This window comes from Patella vulgata, chromosome 1 (assembly GCF_932274485.2).
Source record: "Patella vulgata chromosome 1, xgPatVulg1.2, whole genome shotgun sequence".
NCBI classification, from domain to species: domain Eukaryota; kingdom Metazoa; phylum Mollusca; class Gastropoda; family Patellidae; genus Patella; species Patella vulgata.
The window spans coordinates 39,959,563-39,979,375 of NC_065879.2; the positions used below are offsets into that span (position 1 = coordinate 39,959,563).

Here is a 19,813-nt window from a genome sequence, read left to right on the forward strand (position 1 = left end):
GTGGACAGATAGTGTTTATTGATAAATGATACATCATTCAACAACTTACTACATAAACCAGGGCAAGGTTTGACAACTGGTTTGTTTCTTGGGCAAAGTCTGTATCTTGTTGAAAATAACTCCGACAAAATAACTATCAAAAGAAAAATATTAAAGGAATATTTGATATCAGAGTATATAGACACCCTCGGGGGAACGAAACGTAGATCACCAGTTTTCAGTAGCCCGGGTTTTTATATCTATTTGTATGTAAAGAATATTCCAGAACTTATTAACTTCGACCTGTGAAGTGTAGTAGTATTCGGGGATATGACCAGATAGACAAGAAATCCTAGAAGCCATAAACCGTTTCATTTAGGGCCACAAATACTGACCAAAGGTAAGATATTAACGATTCAATTTTCGGCTAGTCTCGATTACCATTACACGCGTTGGTTCTATAATTCACAAAATCTCGATTATCCATTTTGACGTTAAATCATCCATTACAAAATGTATTTGAATCCAGTAAAAATCAGCAGGGTACCGATGGCCTTGATAAGTTAATTAATGTCTAATAAATAATTTAGATAAGATTTCAGGCCCAAAGAAAGACCTACACTATGCAGATTTAGCTGTAGTATAATGCATGTTTAAGTTTCCCATTTTTGAGACTAAAACACATTTAAGTGATTTTTTTCCCGAGATTATCTGGGATTTATCTATAAGGGAGTAAATTTTGAATGTTTAATTACCTGTAAAAATTGCATAACACCATCAAATAGGTAATGTAGAGTTCCCCTCATTTCTTCTAAACTGTTGATATCATAACTACAAAAAGTAGAACATCTAATGTCAATTAACTTTTATTCCAAATATTCATCTCCAAATATGGATCCCATTTTTATTCTGGCTCAAAAATAAAATGGTCGATTTCATTGGATTAAGAAATACAAATCATATCACCCATAACAAACACTATCTGTTTACCTAAATCAAGGAATATTAGGTACTTTAAATTATAACATGCACTTATCGCAAAACATAACCAATGCAAAGAACTTTTGTATTGAACTTTAAGAAAAAATATATAAAAATACTGAATTTAGGTTAATAAAAAGAAAATGAACATACCTATTTCCCGGGCTATCAAAATAGAAAGGAAACAAAATTTAAAACAGTGTCAGACAGTAATCATATATATGGTACCGTAACGAAGTATTAGTAGTACGACGTTATCAGAACAACGATGTACTTCCAAATTGAAATGATACGGTATGGACAAAAGCAGATTTTGTATCTGAAATGCCATGGCATGAAACCACAATCATTTGACATTGTCTTCTGTGGATTTGTGGCGGACGCTGTTGATCATGGGCTAGATATATTGTGTTTGTACTTGACAACAGGTAGGATCGCCTGCCTAATCTCCTAGATTCTCTCGGGTTACTTCTGTTTCTTCCCACAGCTAAAGATCCGTATCACCATGGACCGTATATGAGTCAACTGGGGAGTCACTGCTAAAGATCCCTACGCACAAGCGCATTATTGAAGTCAAATTGGAGTTTAAGGTCCACTCGTCAGAAACCAGGTCATTTCGGGACTAACATATGGTTTAATTTTATTTCAATGATTCGCTTGCGCGTAGGGGTCTTTAGCAGTGGGAGGAAACCGGAGAAAACCCGCGAGGTCTATATACGGTCCATGGTATCACAAACGTATTATTGAAATATAGCTGAAACATATATTATGTAAGTGGATGGTAAGCCCATATGTTTTGCCCGACGGTGTAATTCTGAGCCAAAGGAAACACCTCATCAATATTTGAGAAAAGGTCCCTACCTCCTTGATGGCGGCCGTTTCAGCAACTGTTTAGTTTGCTCTTTATTATTTTCTATAAACAGTTTAACTTGTTTTAGATTATGAGTTGTACTGTTGATAAATTCCCAGATTTTTCTGCAATATATAAAATAAAATGACGATAGCAAAGAGAAATACAATTGAATCACTCAGCAATTCAAACAAATTCGCATGTATTAGCTTTTTCCTTTTCTACTCTCTAAATAAAATTTATCCCGTTCATTCGGTTGCTCACTCCTTTCACTGATAGATATTTTAAGAAACACCGATCTGTACCTGTGACGACTGCATAATATAGTACTATTAGTACCCATGACCTAGACTGGGTCTCTGATATTTTAGAATATATGTGCTTGATACATGTACTGATTTTAGCACGTTCTATTGTCTATTTGACATGAGCTCAACTATATACAGAACCATTTTGAATCCTGAATATAAAACATCATACCTATCATGAGGAAGGTCACCGGCACCACTTTCTATCATACCACTAGCTGTATTCATATAAACCCATAGTAAGAAACGCAGGAATGGTTTCTTCACATTATCACTGATATCTTTATTAATTAATACTTCTAACAGATCATTGATTTTAAATATAGTCTGACAAATAGATTCTATAAAACTATTCTCTCCCTGAAAATACAAACACTAATTAATTTCAACTGATGAACGCATAAAGGAATTCAATCTAATAAATAAAAAATAAAACTGGCTATAAGACAAATGAACCCAAGCCAAAGGGCTTTTTACACTCCATTCTCAATATTATATAAATAAAATAAAATGAAATGGGGTTTAACGTCGTAATCTTATTGGGTATACGCTTCAACATTAAATTAAAACTGTCATGAGATCTTTTACGTACACGTCAAGTAGAAATGGGACCTTGTATTTTTACCCCATTCGAATGACGAAACGAGGAACCGGGATCAAAAACAGGACACCCTGGTTAGTGGGTTATGGGCGCCATATCTACTGAACAGCTAGCTAATAAATGTCATAAGCCTAATTTAAAGAAAGTACTGCGGTACCTCTGCACATGTGGCTAACAGATCCACCATTGAAGTCATATAATCCAGTTCTTGTGTATTTCTTGATTCTAATACCGATTTCCTATACAACATAAGATGTTATTAGTAAAAGATTTAAAAACATCATTAAAACTAATATCTGGACTTTATACGTGAATGACTTTAAAATATTATAAACTAATATCTGAATCATAATGTTTCACTAAAAAATATCATTAAAGCTTATATCTTGACAGGATGAACGATTTGGTTTAAAATATCATTAAAATAAATATCTCAGGTTTTGCCTGAATTAGTTATTACTTGCCTTAATAATATCATAAAATCTAAAATCTTGACAGTATACGGAATTGAGTTAAAATATCATTAAAAGCAATATCTTGATATAGTTTTAGAAGTAAACATCAACCAAATTCCTATACAGGTAGGGTTTCACGCCAACTAATTAGTTTATCCATTGTACATGTGACATCCCAAACAAATAGTACACAGTTGTGAAATTTAAAACATATTTTTAAAAGATATCGAACCTGGCTTCATCTGACTGGTCAATGACTTGAGCAACATCTGATCTATACTGCATGAAATACGTCATTACAAATCCTTGATTTCTCTTCATTGGTAGATCTAGTTCTTCTACTTTTACTACAGCATTTAACATATCTAAAAACTGAGGAACCTCGGACCTATGTTTCACTATTAATGTTACTACTCTCTGAACATGATGACCCTGTATCTTCATGCACGTAGTTGAATTCCCGGTAAATATCTGAAACATGTTTGTAAGGTCCATTTACTATTACTTGTCTCGATACAGGGATTACAGTTGAACTGGGCCCTAGGAAAATCACTAATATTCGATTATATTCGATTACCCTTTTTCAGCTTCCCTATACTATCAGTGTGATGCGATTGGTTAAACTTGACTGGTACCAAATCTACAGCATTGGTTGAAATTTGAATGGGGGTAAATGGCAGCGTTTTATGATCAAGTCGTTTTTACAAAATTGATGGAAATATCGGAAAACCATCATCTACTTCTAAAAGTGGATTGAAGATGGCAAACGTTCAGTGGTCTCTTGTAGCTATATTTGTGATTTATCTGTAGTAGATCAAGAAAGAAGTCACTAATATAATGAACTATATGACTTACCTCAGTAAGCAGTTCAGCTAGTTCTATTGGAGCACCTTCTTTATTGAGTAACATATCTAATCTATCAAACAATCTCATCTGTATAACTTTATTATTCCTAGTCATCCATTGTAGCAGCACAAATGTCTTAGAAAATACCTTCTTTAAATTTTGGACATATCCATCCTATAAATTATATAATTTTTATCACCCAATAATGCATTCTACAGTAGATATCGCTTGTGTGATATATTTCATAATCTAATGCGATATCTCCTTAGAAGATATCGCTTTTCATTAATTTGATTGGTCAGTTGAAAAGGAGCTACTTTTTTTATTTTCAAAGAACAGTTCATTTCTTATTAAAAAGTAACATTATTTTAATTAAAAATGAACTATTGTTATTTAACTGACCATTGACCTTGATGGAAACACTGTGTCAATATAAAGGATTTGCAATGGTTGAATTGCTGTCAAAAAATGATGTATCACTACGCCGTAATGTATTCACGTTCAGTAAAAGGGAAATCTACAGCAAAGAATTATATTTATTTATTCGTGCATGTAAGAAAGGATTGGGTGATAAATAAAATCTCCTACTCGTCTTTTTGGATATCTATATATATACACAAGCATAATAATATAAACAAATGGTTACTTTAATGATTTGTGAAATTAGTTTGAAACCCACAATATTGTACTCATAATGGCGATATTTTAAATATGAAATAGAACACGTTTCTATTCCTGACTAGTAAGATATGTAAAATGTTGTTCTCGGCAACCACTGCTTTCGCCGTAGTTTGTATATAGCAGCAATGTCAATGGTTAAGTAAATAGGAGTTCGGAGTTAATTTCAATTTAAACACACGCTGTTAAATGCTGCAGAATCAATATTTAACAAATACGAGTATATTAATTATGAATTCAAATATATATACCAACAACTTGACGTCGATTGCCTGAGATAAGATTGTTAGAGCATCTTCGAGCACACCTAAAACGAAACGAAAGAACAAACAAAATTGGTAATTATCTCACGTCTTACAAGAGATAAGTAATTCATAATATCATTTTGTATTAATTTGATTATTTTATTCTTTGTTAAAAGAAAAACAAAAAGAAGAACAGTCATATTGTCTAAAGACGTAGCCTACCATGGTTATAAAGAATGGTTTGGTTCATCCTATGTGTTTCACACACATCACCATCTAAATGACACATTCTGAAATTCAAGAAAAAAAATACTCATGTTTCAAACTAGTAATCAAAAGATTCAAACAAACCACTCGTCGCAATCTCTTGAATTTAGTTAGTTGACGATGCTTACCTTTTCATTTCATCTAAAATATTACTAAGTTCCACGGCTTGGTCATCACTGAGTTTTGCTGTTGCCAAGCGACGTAGTTTGGGAAGAATAATACTTAATCTGTTCATTATTTCAACAGATGAATCCGTGATTAATACCTAGAATAAGAAATATATTCCTAATATCTTAAAGTAACAATACACTTCTTAAAGCCAACCACGCCCAGTCTTTGCAATTGTTGACAAAATACTATATTATGGCCGTCTACAATCTTATAAATTCTTACAAACCTCCACAGTTCTTAAAGTAAGTGATGACAGGTTAAACGAGGGGTATTACTCGGGAATATTGCAAGCACTAGATATGGTGGCTGTTAACGGCTATTCTACATTCTCGACTTGTGTGCCCGCCTTCATTAGCCCAATCAGAGCAGAACATTAGCACGTTAAACCCCCATTTCATTTCATTTTCAAATCACATATCATTATATGTCGTTATTTGAAGGTTCCTGGTGATAACACGTCATTTTGTTAATTAGAAACTGTATTGTTTTTATTAGAAATTATATACTTTTTATAAACAAAAACAAAAATTTTGGGGAGAGAGAGAGAGGGAGAGAGAGAGAGAGAGATGGGTTTAACGTCCACTCGACACAAACTAGGTCATTTCGGGACTAACATATGCTTCGATTGTATTTCAATAATTCGCTTGCGCGTAGGGGTCTTTAGCAGTGGGAGAAAACCAGAGGACTCGGAGAAAGCCCACGAGGCTGGACATGCGACCCTACTCCTTGTCACGTACAACCAGGGATTCGAAACCACGCCAGTTGACTCAATGACAGGCCTTGTGATACAGCACGCACGTGCTAACCATTCGGCCATCCAACCCCCTCATTTTGCACAGACAGCGGTGATACGGCCTACTTTTATTTCAAATTCCGTCTAGGGTTCCATTACGTGCATGCTTACACGGGACTACGCTTTTCCGTACCATCAGAAAAACAAGACACTGTTCCCTTCCATCCCTGAATCACTGACAAGGTGATACCACGCTGGAAAAGCCAGCATGGGGACAAAAATAAACTTCTTAGGTGCAGACGAATGTTATTTTAAACTCCAGCATAGTTTATCAAGCAAGCTATTTTTCTGCACCAATGTAGTGTGCTATCAGGGAAATTTTGTCCAGACAGCGGCTCTACGGCTTACTCTTTATTTGAAATTCCAACTGACAAAGGATCCATTACGTGCACGCCACTTTTGGTCTTCGAAACAATTATTAGTGAGCAGTAATTTGCCCATGTATCTGTTATCACTCGTCACTGCAATCAGTTATATAGAGGGATAACTCGTGTTTTCCTTTTGCGTTTGTCACTTTGTCAAGCATTGTTTACGCATCTATCGTAGCATTGATCTCTGTGATAAAATAATATTTGGAACGTGTTTAACCAGTTCTATCACATATGTGATAATGACTGGCACCAATATTGTCCTTTAAACAATCAGATTTTAAGATTAATATTCAGTATTACTAACGGGTGATTGTTTTAGCTTGCATAGACTCTCTGTTTCGTTTTCTTCAAAAAGAATCTAAATGAATTTTCAGATGTATTTCATAAAATTCTCAGATTATTTTATGAAGAAGCACCATGCTATAAGTGAAATGATTGCAGTGAATCTAATCTTTCTAAAAAAAACAATCTTACCTGAGCTTGTATAGCTTGACTAAATAGTTTTTGATGAAAGGAATAATATCTGTTTAACAGGTGCATGGATTTACATACCATTTCATCATAATGATAATGAGACAAATCCTTGAAAAAAACAACCCAACAATATCAATTTGTTGTCAATTGATATATTAGACATCTGTAATTTTCGGAATTTGTGGCGCATTTGAATGTAAATTTTGATATGTGTACTGTCGTTTAATAATATGTACTATGCTATATTTACGCAGCTAATATTTTGCAGTATTTTAATTTTTATGAATGATATTTAGCTAAATGCTTGGTTTTTGGGTTATGTTAAATGTTGATCTTTGTACTTACCAGAAGAATTTGTGTAATTTTATCAGGTATGAAAAATTCTGTTTCTTCAAAAATGTTCTCCAAAATTTTTACTGCCGATTTTGAGCTTCTGAAAAAAAAAATGTTTCATTGCTTACCGTTTCCAAATGATTTAAATTTAATTTCAACATGGGCTTATAATGTAACAGTCACTTGAAGACATTCAATCTGATTAAAACTAGATTTTAATTTTGTTTCGTTTTATTTTATTTTCCCCTCGTCTGTCCCTGGATTTAAAGCGTCCGTGTGTGTGTCGGAACTATGTTTCGCTTTTAGGGTTAGGGGTCTTCTAAACAAAATACCCGCGTTGGCCTTTATGCCCATATGATGGAGGTCATAAATTTACCAAATGGGTTGCCGTTTACGTCCTTGTGGGTCGATTTATTTCGTTATTATTATCCCCTTCGCGGTGGTAATAATGATCGGATGGAAATGTTGAGAAGTTTAAAGCGAGAATTCCATGTTTTCAAGTTATATTTTTAAAATATATTAAAATAAAGCCTTAAAATAGATGGTATCTATAAACAGCCCTACCTTGTTAAAGAATAATACTTTTAATCCTTTAATCCACTATTGCCAGTTGAGAAATTGGCAAAAATATCATTTTCAACTTCAAATTCAAACGTTTGAAGATAGCTATTTCATGGGGGGGGGGGGATAGAAAAACAAGGGGGATAATTGTGTTATTATTTCAAATATGAATGATTTTATAAGTGTGATAATGATACCTACGATCGTATAATCGTGAGTTGACAACCTATTGAGCAAAAGACAGAAATAATTATGTTTTGACTTTCTTAGAAAATATGAAAGTATCGCTTTAAGCAATTTGGAATAGAATTGTTCACATAAATGTTCCTCTTGTTAGCACTTGGTTGTGACATGTACACTCGTACATGTTTACCATAAACTAACATTTCTATATCAGAGTCAACACCACTTAATTACGAACTAATATTTTCGTCATATTAATAACCTGTACGTTATTATCGTATAACTTACTTCGCATGTTCTAAGGTAAAGCCTTCGTACAAAAGAACACTAAGTTCTGGCTGAAACAGGCGATATTGGTTGGCTTCATCATACGTTGATTTAAATAGTTGAATTAATTTCTAAATTAAAAATATTGAAATGTAATGAAAGACAAGTCCCAAAACATTATTATTTTTAAAAAATAAAACATGGCTCATTTTTCGATTGGACCAATGCACTTTTTACGAGTTTTTAGAATGTTCTAGTTCTAAAAGATTACTGAAAGTGTGAACTTTTATCTATGTACTATCCCTTTAAATGATTCAGCTAACTACTGAAACTTTGTTCACCTTTTCTCGGAGAGACATTAACAAACAGTATTACATACCTCTATTCTAAGATTAAAGGTGAAGTTAAAAATAAGATTCAAAACATCCAAGGCTCTATAAATAAACAATTAAATGGATACAATTTAACAGTGACTCCGTGCTCTATCTTTAACAGATATGTGTCCATTTGAACGTAATCATTTGAAAATCCTTAGTATCTTCGAGGAATTTAGACCGTTTTGTATCTGAGTCTTGGAAATCGACATCTCGTTATCAAAATCATTGCCATGCCAACCGGGCCTTATTTCTTTTAATAAAACCAGATACAGCTTTAGTATCAAAAAGAGCATTTAGAAAATATATTAACAATAATACAGCGCATATAGATGGCATCAATATATTTTTTAAAATTCAAGTCAGCAATAATATAAATTCTACGCAGGAAAACTTAGTTTCTACTTGGTTTGAAATTAAAATACCACGTAGAAACATTTTTTAATAATTAGTAAACTATTTTCTAACGAGGTAGTAATTAATTTACACGTAGGTAGAAACTATAAAGCGGATTATTTAATTGACAAGCTTACATTGTCGGTGGACTTACTGTATCTTAGCATCAACAACAGCTCGTGTTTCAGGACTTTTCTGGTATCTGGCAACTTCACGAAAATTCTTCCGAACTTGGGAGGCATCGTGCCCTGTAATATAGTGATATCATTAATACATGAATATACTTCAACAATGGTTTATACATTAATTAACCAGTTTCAAGAAACTTCATTTCGCTTCCAATCAACACACATTTTACAATGACAAAGCTCGGCGCTATAGTTGCATACCGGTATCTTAAATAACCAGCGCCGCTATTAAAAAACCCCAACAAATTGACAATGTAGGCAAACCTCATAACAAGACATATGAAACGAACCATACAAGAACATAGTACAATTAAATGCATTTCCCAAGAGACGATATAAAATTAAATATAAACCGAAATCAAATCAACCGGGCTATATTCGAGTGTCTAATTTAAAAAGTTGCGATTTGACACGTTACACTATTTTTTTTTATAAAAGCAAAGAATCACATCAAGAGAACTTTTTCACCTTTATTTGTTCTTTTAATATTAAATTACTAATACTTACCCCTCGCTGTATCTGGGTAAGGTTTATCATTTCTACCATCTAGTAGACTTAGTAATGGTTTAAGTAAACTTTCTATGTCTTCTCTTTTATTATAAAAGTCATACATAACTAGATAATACACCAGCCTTAATACCTGTCAAATATATTATACACTAGACTTAATATCTGTTAAATATATCATAAACATTACATAATTAGATAATACACCAGCCTAAATACCTGTCAAATATATTATAAATTAGAAACGTACACGGATAACTTTTGGTTCGGTGGTCTCATGGCACAAATACCAAAATTACTTTAAGAAGTAATACATTTATCTTATTAATTCTGATGTAGATATTTCAAATTCTAATCGCTACTTTTCAAAATAAAAATTCAAGAAGAAAGTGACAGTACGGCCACGTTTTCTGCTAAATGGTTGATACGTTTACCCCATCAACCTTTTCAGTCGAAAAAATGAATTAAAATATCATATCCATGCATAAGCAGTGCCGGTTTCTCTCATAGCAACAATTGGTTTCAGTATTTGTACCAATGGATTTTAGAACATAACCATACCTGTTTAACCAGCATGTTATGTCCAAACTCCGATGCTGTCATATCACCATTATTACCAAGAAAATAAGCTATCCAATCCCTTAGTTGTGGAAAATATTCAGTGGTAGGTGACGACGATTGATCAACTGTTGACTGAAATATAATTTAAAAAATAAAACAGCGGCATGTGTTAGAAAGAAACAACAAGTGGCATATTTCGTAAAGCTTTAAGCCTACTACAATGCAAATTATCATCAAATTAAGGAGCCAATGACAGCCATCGTGCTGATTCTACACGGTTTCAACACTTTCCTTTAAGAATGTACATGCATTACTTACTTCGTCAGAGGAAATTCCTTTATAGTTATAAGACAACCTTACACGATCAATTACTGAAACATTGCTAACAATGTCTACATATAAAGCTGAAAAAACAAATGGCCCACATTTAGATTAGGTTTATGAATATCTGTATTTTGAGGGTATATGCTAACATTATTAATCTTTAATCTTTTTAGAAAAAAATAATAACCAGCGCAATGTTGATACATTTTGATCATCTGGCACCCAAACGCCCAAGTAAATATTTTCATTTTGTCCGAGGAAAAATTCAGACAGGTCGGATAATTCCAGAATTTATCCGTTGTACGAGTACGTTTCTGACTGTGTCTGTTAAATGTAACTGAGCCTAACTTTTTTTCTGCGTATAAAAAAAACTTACTGATTATTAGTTCACAATATTTAGCTCTTAATCTGCCTGGTATTGTATCATCTTTTAAACAATCAAACGCTTCTTCCCATGTCAGAAATTTCAACTGCGATGTTATAACATCAATAGTAAACTCATTCTGTCCCTGTTGTATAGAAAAACAGTTTAACAGTGTTTAAGGATACTGCATATGAACACAACATGCTTGGCTTAAATAGGCATTGGCCGGGGGTATTTCAATACTAATTAGGGCAGTGCATTGATATGTATGCATGTAAACATGGTTTCATAATATTACTGTTTTCAAACCTTATTGGCAAAAGGACTAATTACTATAATTGTATACCAGAGGCGTTTGAATACAATTAATATTATCTTGGATAACCGGGGCTATATTTACGCACATGACCGTACTCACACTGACAAATCGCGCGTGAAAATGGACTTAAACATACATTATGCAAGAGCTAATTTGCCTATTGCTGGTCTTTCTTTAGGCCTGAAATGTTACCTGAATTATTAATTAGTCATTAAACAATTTATCCAGACCATAATCAACTCTCGATGTGATCGCTAGCCTGCGATATTTACCGGATTTGAATCCGATCTGCTGCTTAACGCTCCTTGATGATTAAATCCAAAAATGAATAATCGAGACTATGTTTTTTATCGTAGCTACTTTAGTAATGATGATCTAGGCTAGGCCGAAAATTCAATAGCTAAAATCTCGGTTCAGAGTGGATCAATTTGACTGAAATTTTCAGCAAATTCCCTTTACACTATCTAGATTTAACTATTATAGCGAGAACTATAAGAACTCTTAACGCTCTTTTAAGTATAACAAATAAACCTAAGTGGTTTTTTTTTAGAAGAGGACTATAAGCCTTCTGCGAAAACAAATTACCATGGCCACGCTCGTGCGTACATAATTGAATGACTGCTTATCTATCAATCAATAAACCATGACAATTTTGTACCATAGTTAGGTCAACAAATGTAACATCAAACTATTTAGATCGTGGTACGCCCGAGATTGCCATAATATAATAATTAGTTTATAAACTTACCTGACATAACATTCTAAATAATTCCAACTGATGCTCTAAGTACATTTCATGTTCTTGGGGTCCATCTTGGGAACTCTGCAATAATACAAAGCAAATACATAATGACTTGTCATTGAGTCAACTGCCGGGGTTTCGATTCACCGGTTGTACGTGACATAGAGTAGGGTCGCCTGTCCAACCTCGTGGGTTTTCTCCGGGTCCTCCGGTTTCCTCCCACAGCTAAAGACCCCTACGCGCAAGCGAATTATGGAAATAAAATTGAACCATATGTTAGTCCCGAAATGACCTAGTTTGTGTCGAGTGGACGTTAAACCCCATTTCTCTCCCACATAATGACTTCATTATTATTACCCATTTAGAGTGCTAGTTATTTATGCGGCTCTGCTATTTTGGTTCCCTCAGCCTATGCAGTTACTTTCGACATTTTTCTTTCCCTGTTGTCTTGATCCTGTTTTAGTTTAAGTTCAATTAATAAATAATACATACATATTGTCTGATAATGATTATTTCAGTAAAGGTAAATAAAATTATATCATACTGTTTGTGCGGAGATACTGCTTGGTTCTTTCCATAGCCGTCCGCCATAACGTAAAATAGTGTCTGGAGTTTTCTCATTCTTTTTACTGTTCAAGTATATTCGTGTCTGAAAATAAAATGTAATACTGATTTGATGCTATTTGTTTTTAGTTTCCCATTCAGGTATAAATATTGTGTACATGATTCTGACCCACTACTCTAGATCGTACACGTTTTAGTTAGATATATGGTTTAACAATGAGAATCCCATATATATCATGCCAGAGCAGGCTGCATGAGCTGGACAGTTCGGGGACCTCGCACAAACTGGTTTCCTTAGGGCTCCATCACGGCGAAGAATACGTGACATGACGATCAATAGAAACTAACTTGAAGCACCTTTCCACCACCCCACTGTTATATGACGATAACACGATGTAATGCTAATTTTTGTTCAATCGAGATGATTGGCGCCGGCCACTCTGAGCATTCGGAAGTCCGACGGTCCGAAGCTCAGTCCCCCTGTGTCAGAGCAGTAACGTGTGTCGTACAGAAGACACAGGACACTTATTTGATGTTTAACACATAATACTGGATACCAGAAACAGTTACATTATACCATTAGAGTATTATTATTTTGTACAATTATACACTCACCACGTGACCTAAATCGGGCTTTTGTACATTAGCTTGACCCGAATCCTGAAAATAAATAATCCATTTCAATACTTTCAAAGTAGAGTAATTTATCAAAATGAAACATGTATCAATATAACTTACTGAGTTTAAACACCGTTTATTTTTAACTTATTTTCTTGTGCATTGATCAACTGCATGTATTTAACACAATACGATACATGATTATATTTCTGAAATGAGAGATCATACCTCGGTGTCTTTTATCAGCCATTTCTTGGTGATGTAAGTTTGATTATCAGCTATTGATACACCATCACAGACACACAATACGCCTAATAGTTCTAAATATCGGTAGTTCTAAAATAACAAACACTTCATTATACACTACACAAAATGCGGATAATAACAAACATATCATGCTACACACAATTCACATAGCAGTTCTAATTTTGTTCTAAAATAACAAACATAATATATTACATACAATACGCCTAATAGATCTAAATATTGGTAGTTCTAAAATAACAAACACCACATACTACACAATCATGATACACGTAGTTATAACTTCCTATAGATAACAAACAAAAAACAAGACGACACGCCTAATAGTTATAGGCTAAGTAGCGATAGCCCTAAAACAACAAACATATGATTTAACATATAAATGATCAGTAGTTCCTAATATTTATAGATCTGAATTTTTGTATATTATAATATACATAAATACCAGGCGTTCTAAAATAGTAGCCCATAGAGCTACCTTGGACTCTGTGAACATTGGTTAATATCGTCACATACATATACTAGTTCTAAATACCGTAAGAAAGTATACAATTCTGGACGGGCGTACAACAAACCTTTTCACTATTCAGCAGGTCTATGAAGTGATCTATCTGTTCATGTGACACGCGATCTACAATTTTTCTGTTATCACGAATCAGTTCCATAACCATGTGAGCAGCGTACAGACCAATCTTTGCCTGAATTAAGAAAATATTGTATACATGTATCATATTAAATAGCGTATTAATTAGTCTTATGTTCTATTATAGGGGAACTCCCTGTTTTCAAGCGACCTGCGAAAATAGTCCGTGTATCCTGAAGCAATGGTCCGAGAAATCTCTTTCTGGCCATTGCTGGATGGGCTTCTTATACTTGAGCTTTTGAGGGAGTGTGTCTATTCTTTCCGTTCAATCAAATCTATCCCAAGTACAGCAACATGACAGCCCTTCGTTTGATCTGGGGTCTTTAAGGTATTAAAAACGGTGAAAGCATTGTTCGTCTCCAAACAGTATTGTTTACATTGTATACGTGTTGATAGCCTCGTTTGTCCCACAATTAGTTTTTCTGCAATATTCTGCTATGCACTGGTTAATTGGGCATAATAAAATCGTGAGTTATGACGTAACATATGTAAACATATTTGGTCCAATTTGGAGCTCTGTTTAAAGTGTATGATATTGTTACGCAGTTAGTTATTGGTTGTTAATCGGACTATTGACCAATCATAATTTGGAACAGAAATTTGTTTCCATTACAGCAGTGTTAATTGGGATTAGCTCTAATCAAACAAAACACTGCGAGGAGTATGTGATAAATGTGATTATACGATAGGGTTTTTAAACTTGCTAAGAGAAACAATAACATATACCATTCAATAAAGATTAAACTTATTTATTTTAATGTTTAATTCTCACTTCCATAAAATACTATATAGAGAATCTCCTACAAGTCTTTTTTTTATATGGAAAAAGACGAGTAGGTGGGGTTTTTTATCACCCATTTCTTTCTTACATGCACAAATAAATAAATATAATTTTTTGCTATAGATTTCACTTTCACTGAAACTGATTACATTACCACGTAGTGATACATCATTTTTTGACAGCAATTCAACCATTGCAAAGTCCTTTATATTGACCCAATGATACCAACAAGGTCAATTAAATAAAAACAGTTCATTTTTAATAAGAAAGACGTTACTTTTAATAAAAAAAATAAAATAAAAATGAACTGTTCTTTGAAAGTAAAAACAGTAGTTCCTTTTTCATTGACCAATCAGATTTGTGTAAAGCGATATCTCCTAAGGAGATATCGCAGTAGATTATGAAGTTTATCACACAAACGATATCTACTGTAGAATGTATTATTGGGTGATAAAAGTTAATATCATATCTTTACAATGACGTAATATAATACAGATTGGCTTGTCCATTGTTAGAATTTGTCTGCAAAGTGGTATTTGAATGGATCTAGGAAATGAACTCATATTTTGCACATAATCTAACATCCACGCTAAAGCCTGTACATATTGTTTTATCTGATCGTCTGTTTGCATTACTATATATTTATATGTACATTAAAGAGCTGGCAGATATTTCAGATATAGTGCTGGCAGTTCTCGCTATAATAGTTAAAAAAAATAGATAATGTAAAGGGAATATGCTGAAAATTTCAGTCAAATTGTTCCACCCTAAACCGAGATATTAGCGATTGATTTTTCGGCCTAGCCTCGGTCAAATTACTAAAGTCTCGATTATCCATTTTTTGATTTAATCATGAATGAGCTTTGAGCAGCAGATCGGATTCAAATCCAGTGACAAGCTGACACATAAGATGGTATCGAGAGTTGATTACGGTCTTTTCGTGTTAATTAATGTTCAATTAAAACTTTAGATAACATTTCAGGCCTAAAGAAAGACCTGCAATAGGCAGATTTAGCTCTGGCATAATGTGTGTTTAAGATTACCTCTTTATATGTAAATTGAGTTAAGAAGAAGTCAATATATTTAGCTATATACAACTCATTCTTTCTACTGTTACCAACAAGGTAGGTTTTTAATACAGCATAAGCTTCTACAAAAATCTTCGTTAGATACCTGAAGATAATTACAGAGAAATTGTTAGTTTAACTAATTAACGATTTATTAAGGTGTATTGTGGTTTTATAAAGAAATATGTTGTTTGTGTGAGTAAACTTGGGAGCAGTAACTCTCAATCGGCATTTAAATCTCACGTTCTCCTAAGAAGGTCTTTGACTTGTTTTATTGGGGTTTTGTATCTAAAAAGAGTAAATGTTTTATGGCACAGGTGGCTATGTGAGAATTTTAATCTAAAACTAAAAAATATGTCATTGCTGACATTTTTCTTATTCTTTTATTAGCAAACTCGTTCGTTATAAAGGGATATGCCCTTCAAGAAATTCTCACTCACACTTTTTGGTACCCATGAGCGATTACATACTTTTTACTGAGTTGTGCTATTTACACATAAGCCTATTGCAAATTTCAAATTGTGGAACAAAAAAAAAGATAATAATATTTAATCATAGCCTATGATACATTAAATGTTAATATATGTACGTACGTTTGATCTGGTGTATCTTTAAATGGGATACGCAGCAAGTCTACAAGTAAATCTACGATCTGAAAGCAAAAAAATCACACCTTGCTAATTTTATTTAATCAACAAATGTAGAAAATAAAGAAATGTGCAATCGTTCGTGATATACAGCTGGCTATTAGAGAATTTCTTAGCTTTATCAAAAAGTACCACCCACTTTAAATATTTTCTTTGAGTTTTAAAAAAGAACTAATTTCATCTGTGCCCCAATCATTTCACCACTGATATACATACTCGTAAATTTCTCATCAGTTTCTGACGATTTTTAGATGGTAAACTGTGTACGATCATAAAGGAATTTAATTCCTTTAAGGCCTGAAATAATAAGAACAAATATCTGTTGAAAGGCTTAACGTCGCGAGATTCTTTAAAAATACAAATAATTGAATTTATATTAAATTTAGATACGAAATATTGCTTTACTAACTATGGCATACATGAGTGAAATACTTAAAGTCAAAGCTAATTACCGTTATGACGTCATATGTTGTTTTGTATTTTAAAACCATATCATCGTTTTTCTGGAGAAAAAAAGAAGACATACATAAATTTTCTATAAGTATACTGCAATCAAATAAAAATATTATTTATGGATAACAATTACTATTGTTTATTTCACTGCGACGTTTCAACAAGATTTCACAAGCAGTGAAATAAATAATAATTGTTATCAATAAATAGTGTTTTTATTTGATTATGTTCCTATTGCTGAATGCCATTCAAAGAATATATACTGTAGTATTATAAAGTTTACAAATGAACATATTATACATAAAAATGGAATGGGGTTTAACGTCCCATCTTTCTGCTCCATCGGGCTATTGGAGACAGGATATATGAATAGCGTATATCCAGGCGTCGGTATATTAGAGTTTAAAATTAATGTCTGGCTTGTGGTCACCTGAAACCTTGTTAACATAATATTAGTATCTAAAGTTAGATATAGGTTAATCTGGTATAAACTTAGCTAGAGATTAATATTTAAAGTCTGGTGTGAAAAATTTTAATTCTATTTCGCGTCACCAATACTTAACTTTTACGACTTTCGTCAATCATATAATAAAACTATTACAGACCATATAGTGGAATGACTTACATCACTGAGAAGTTTTTGAAGACAAGGAACCATTCCTGACACATAATTAAATATAGAACATAATTTTGTGCTGACAGACTGTACTGTAAATGCATCATCGTAATGTTTGTTTTTAATGGCTGTAATCTGAAAAAGAGGTTATCTCGTTCGAAAAACAAATCATGCAACCGGTTAATCACAATGGAAATGGTTGCATATAGAAAGTTTTATTTGGGGAGCATGTTTGGAAATAGTTGGAGGTGCACTATGGTGTAGTATACATGTATTAGCAAAACAAATATTTTGTTATGATAAGACACAAAAATGAAATGATATGGGGTTTAACGTCCTACTGTTCTGCTCCGACTGGGATATGAAGACGGGCATACGCCATTCAGTGTGCTTTGAGGGTAATTTTGTTCGGACAACGGCGCTATGACATACTCTTATATCCACTGCCAACTGCCAAGGGATGTTTTACGTGTACGCCAATATGTAAACAGGACCTCGGTATTTAGTACCATCCGAACGACTAGACAGCTGTCCTTGTCAGGCCCTCCGTCCTGTACCACTGACAAGGGGAAACCACACCGGAAAGATAGATAGAGTGGTGTGGAAAAGAAATAAAACATATTAGCGTTATTATAAGAAAGGCGACCGTGTTTCTTATAAGGCATGTAATATCTTACATATCACTCATGCACAAAAATGAACTGAAATGTGGTTTAACGCCCTATTGTTTCGCACCCATTAGGCGAATGAAGACGGGATTACGCCATACAGTGTGCTTTGATGTGGTTTTGTCCGAACAGCGGCGCTAAACGACCTGCTTTTATTTCGATTTCCAACTGTTAATGGTTCTTTAACCAATGTGTAACGGGATCTCGGTATTTCGCCCCACATGACACGGTCCTTGCCAGGCAATCCATCCTGCAGTACTGACAAGAGAAAATGTGCCAGAAAATTCCGAGGAACTTTCTCCGAGAGCGAGAGTGAACCCGAGTTATCCTGGTTAGCGAGACAGTGTCGCACTCACTGATCCACCACAGTTCCCATACACATGAATGTACATACCTCTTTAAGTTCTGCCGTACTATATTTTAAACCAGACATTGATTTGTCATCTTCATTATCAAGCTGGCTTGACAATTTATAGTCGGCTTTAAAATGACAAACAAAAACACATTATAGTAACATGGCAGATGAAGGTTCTCATTATGCTAAGGCTGGAATGGAGTCCAATAAAAATCATCTAATAGTAAGTGCAGGAGGACCGCACTACAAGCAAAACAAAAATCTACAAGATAAACCTGCGGACAAGACAGAAAATAGACATTGCAGTATTTGCACCAAATAAACAAATATCAAATCAAGTGAATGGATCGATCCGGGAAGAGCTCAGTGTGAGACGGAGGTTGCTGAAAAGGTGTTAATTCGAACCTGATAATAGTATGTCTTTATCACATCAGGTGAATAATGACCAGTGTTTAAAAAAGAAGTCCAGTATATGATTTGGTACAAGATTTAGCATGTTTGGAGAGAAAACAATTAGTATGTAAACATGTGTACCTGAACCGGCATGGAGCCATTTACCGGTTACAACGTGTTCCATGCGACAATAACTGTCAAATGGTATATCATCACTATCCTGAAACAAAGAGTGAGTTTTAATAAAACACCTTATAAAAAAATGTATGTATATTATGTATCCACTGCCACCAGATATTCGCTCGACGATGCTTGTACATGAATATTGTTGATCGTTTAACGAGGGCATGCAGTCTACTCTTTTAGTAACAGTGTGTAGTTTCAAATATAACATATCCTAACAACAGCTTGCAGTTTCAAATAAACTTACCCTAATAACAAAGTGTAGTTCAAATACAGTTTACTTTAATAACTGCGTGTAGTTTCAAATATAACTTACTTTAATAATAACAGCGTGTAGTTTCAAATAAGCTTACCGTAATAACAAACGATAATTTTAGTTACAACTCACGTTAATAACAGCGTGTAGTTTCAAATATAACTTAC

The 19,813-nt window shown here is 33.7% G+C and overlaps 1 protein-coding gene across 1 annotated transcript in view; it reads right to left on the reverse strand.

Annotated features, from left to right (window-relative positions):
* The window catches only part of LOC126812792 (inositol 1,4,5-trisphosphate receptor type 1), a 52,366-nt gene that overhangs the window by 18,372 nt on the left and 14,181 nt on the right, over positions 1-19,813 (reverse strand). Inside the window, exons 12-43 of the mRNA XM_050539102.2 lie at positions 19,349-19,427; positions 18,854-18,939; positions 17,801-17,926; positions 17,175-17,225; positions 16,939-17,019; positions 16,669-16,727; positions 16,052-16,181; positions 14,160-14,282; positions 13,549-13,656; positions 13,318-13,362; positions 12,683-12,787; positions 12,145-12,219; positions 11,090-11,222; positions 10,708-10,793; positions 10,390-10,521; positions 9,829-9,961; positions 9,288-9,381; positions 8,743-8,797; positions 8,385-8,494; positions 7,365-7,452; positions 7,020-7,127; positions 5,339-5,475; positions 5,166-5,233; positions 4,950-5,005; positions 4,030-4,194; positions 3,407-3,645; positions 2,877-2,958; positions 2,291-2,478; positions 1,822-1,935; positions 1,114-1,125; positions 735-810; positions 50-133 (exon numbers count right to left, since the gene is read on the reverse strand). Coding sequence (XP_050395059.2) covers positions 50-133; positions 735-810; positions 1,114-1,125; positions 1,822-1,935; positions 2,291-2,478; positions 2,877-2,958; positions 3,407-3,645; positions 4,030-4,194; positions 4,950-5,005; positions 5,166-5,233; positions 5,339-5,475; positions 7,020-7,127; positions 7,365-7,452; positions 8,385-8,494; positions 8,743-8,797; positions 9,288-9,381; positions 9,829-9,961; positions 10,390-10,521; positions 10,708-10,793; positions 11,090-11,222; positions 12,145-12,219; positions 12,683-12,787; positions 13,318-13,362; positions 13,549-13,656; positions 14,160-14,282; positions 16,052-16,181; positions 16,669-16,727; positions 16,939-17,019; positions 17,175-17,225; positions 17,801-17,926; positions 18,854-18,939; positions 19,349-19,427 — 3,228 coding nt within the window. The remainder of the gene's footprint in view (positions 1-49; positions 134-734; positions 811-1,113; positions 1,126-1,821; positions 1,936-2,290; positions 2,479-2,876; positions 2,959-3,406; positions 3,646-4,029; positions 4,195-4,949; positions 5,006-5,165; positions 5,234-5,338; positions 5,476-7,019; positions 7,128-7,364; positions 7,453-8,384; positions 8,495-8,742; positions 8,798-9,287; positions 9,382-9,828; positions 9,962-10,389; positions 10,522-10,707; positions 10,794-11,089; positions 11,223-12,144; positions 12,220-12,682; positions 12,788-13,317; positions 13,363-13,548; positions 13,657-14,159; positions 14,283-16,051; positions 16,182-16,668; positions 16,728-16,938; positions 17,020-17,174; positions 17,226-17,800; positions 17,927-18,853; positions 18,940-19,348; positions 19,428-19,813) is intronic.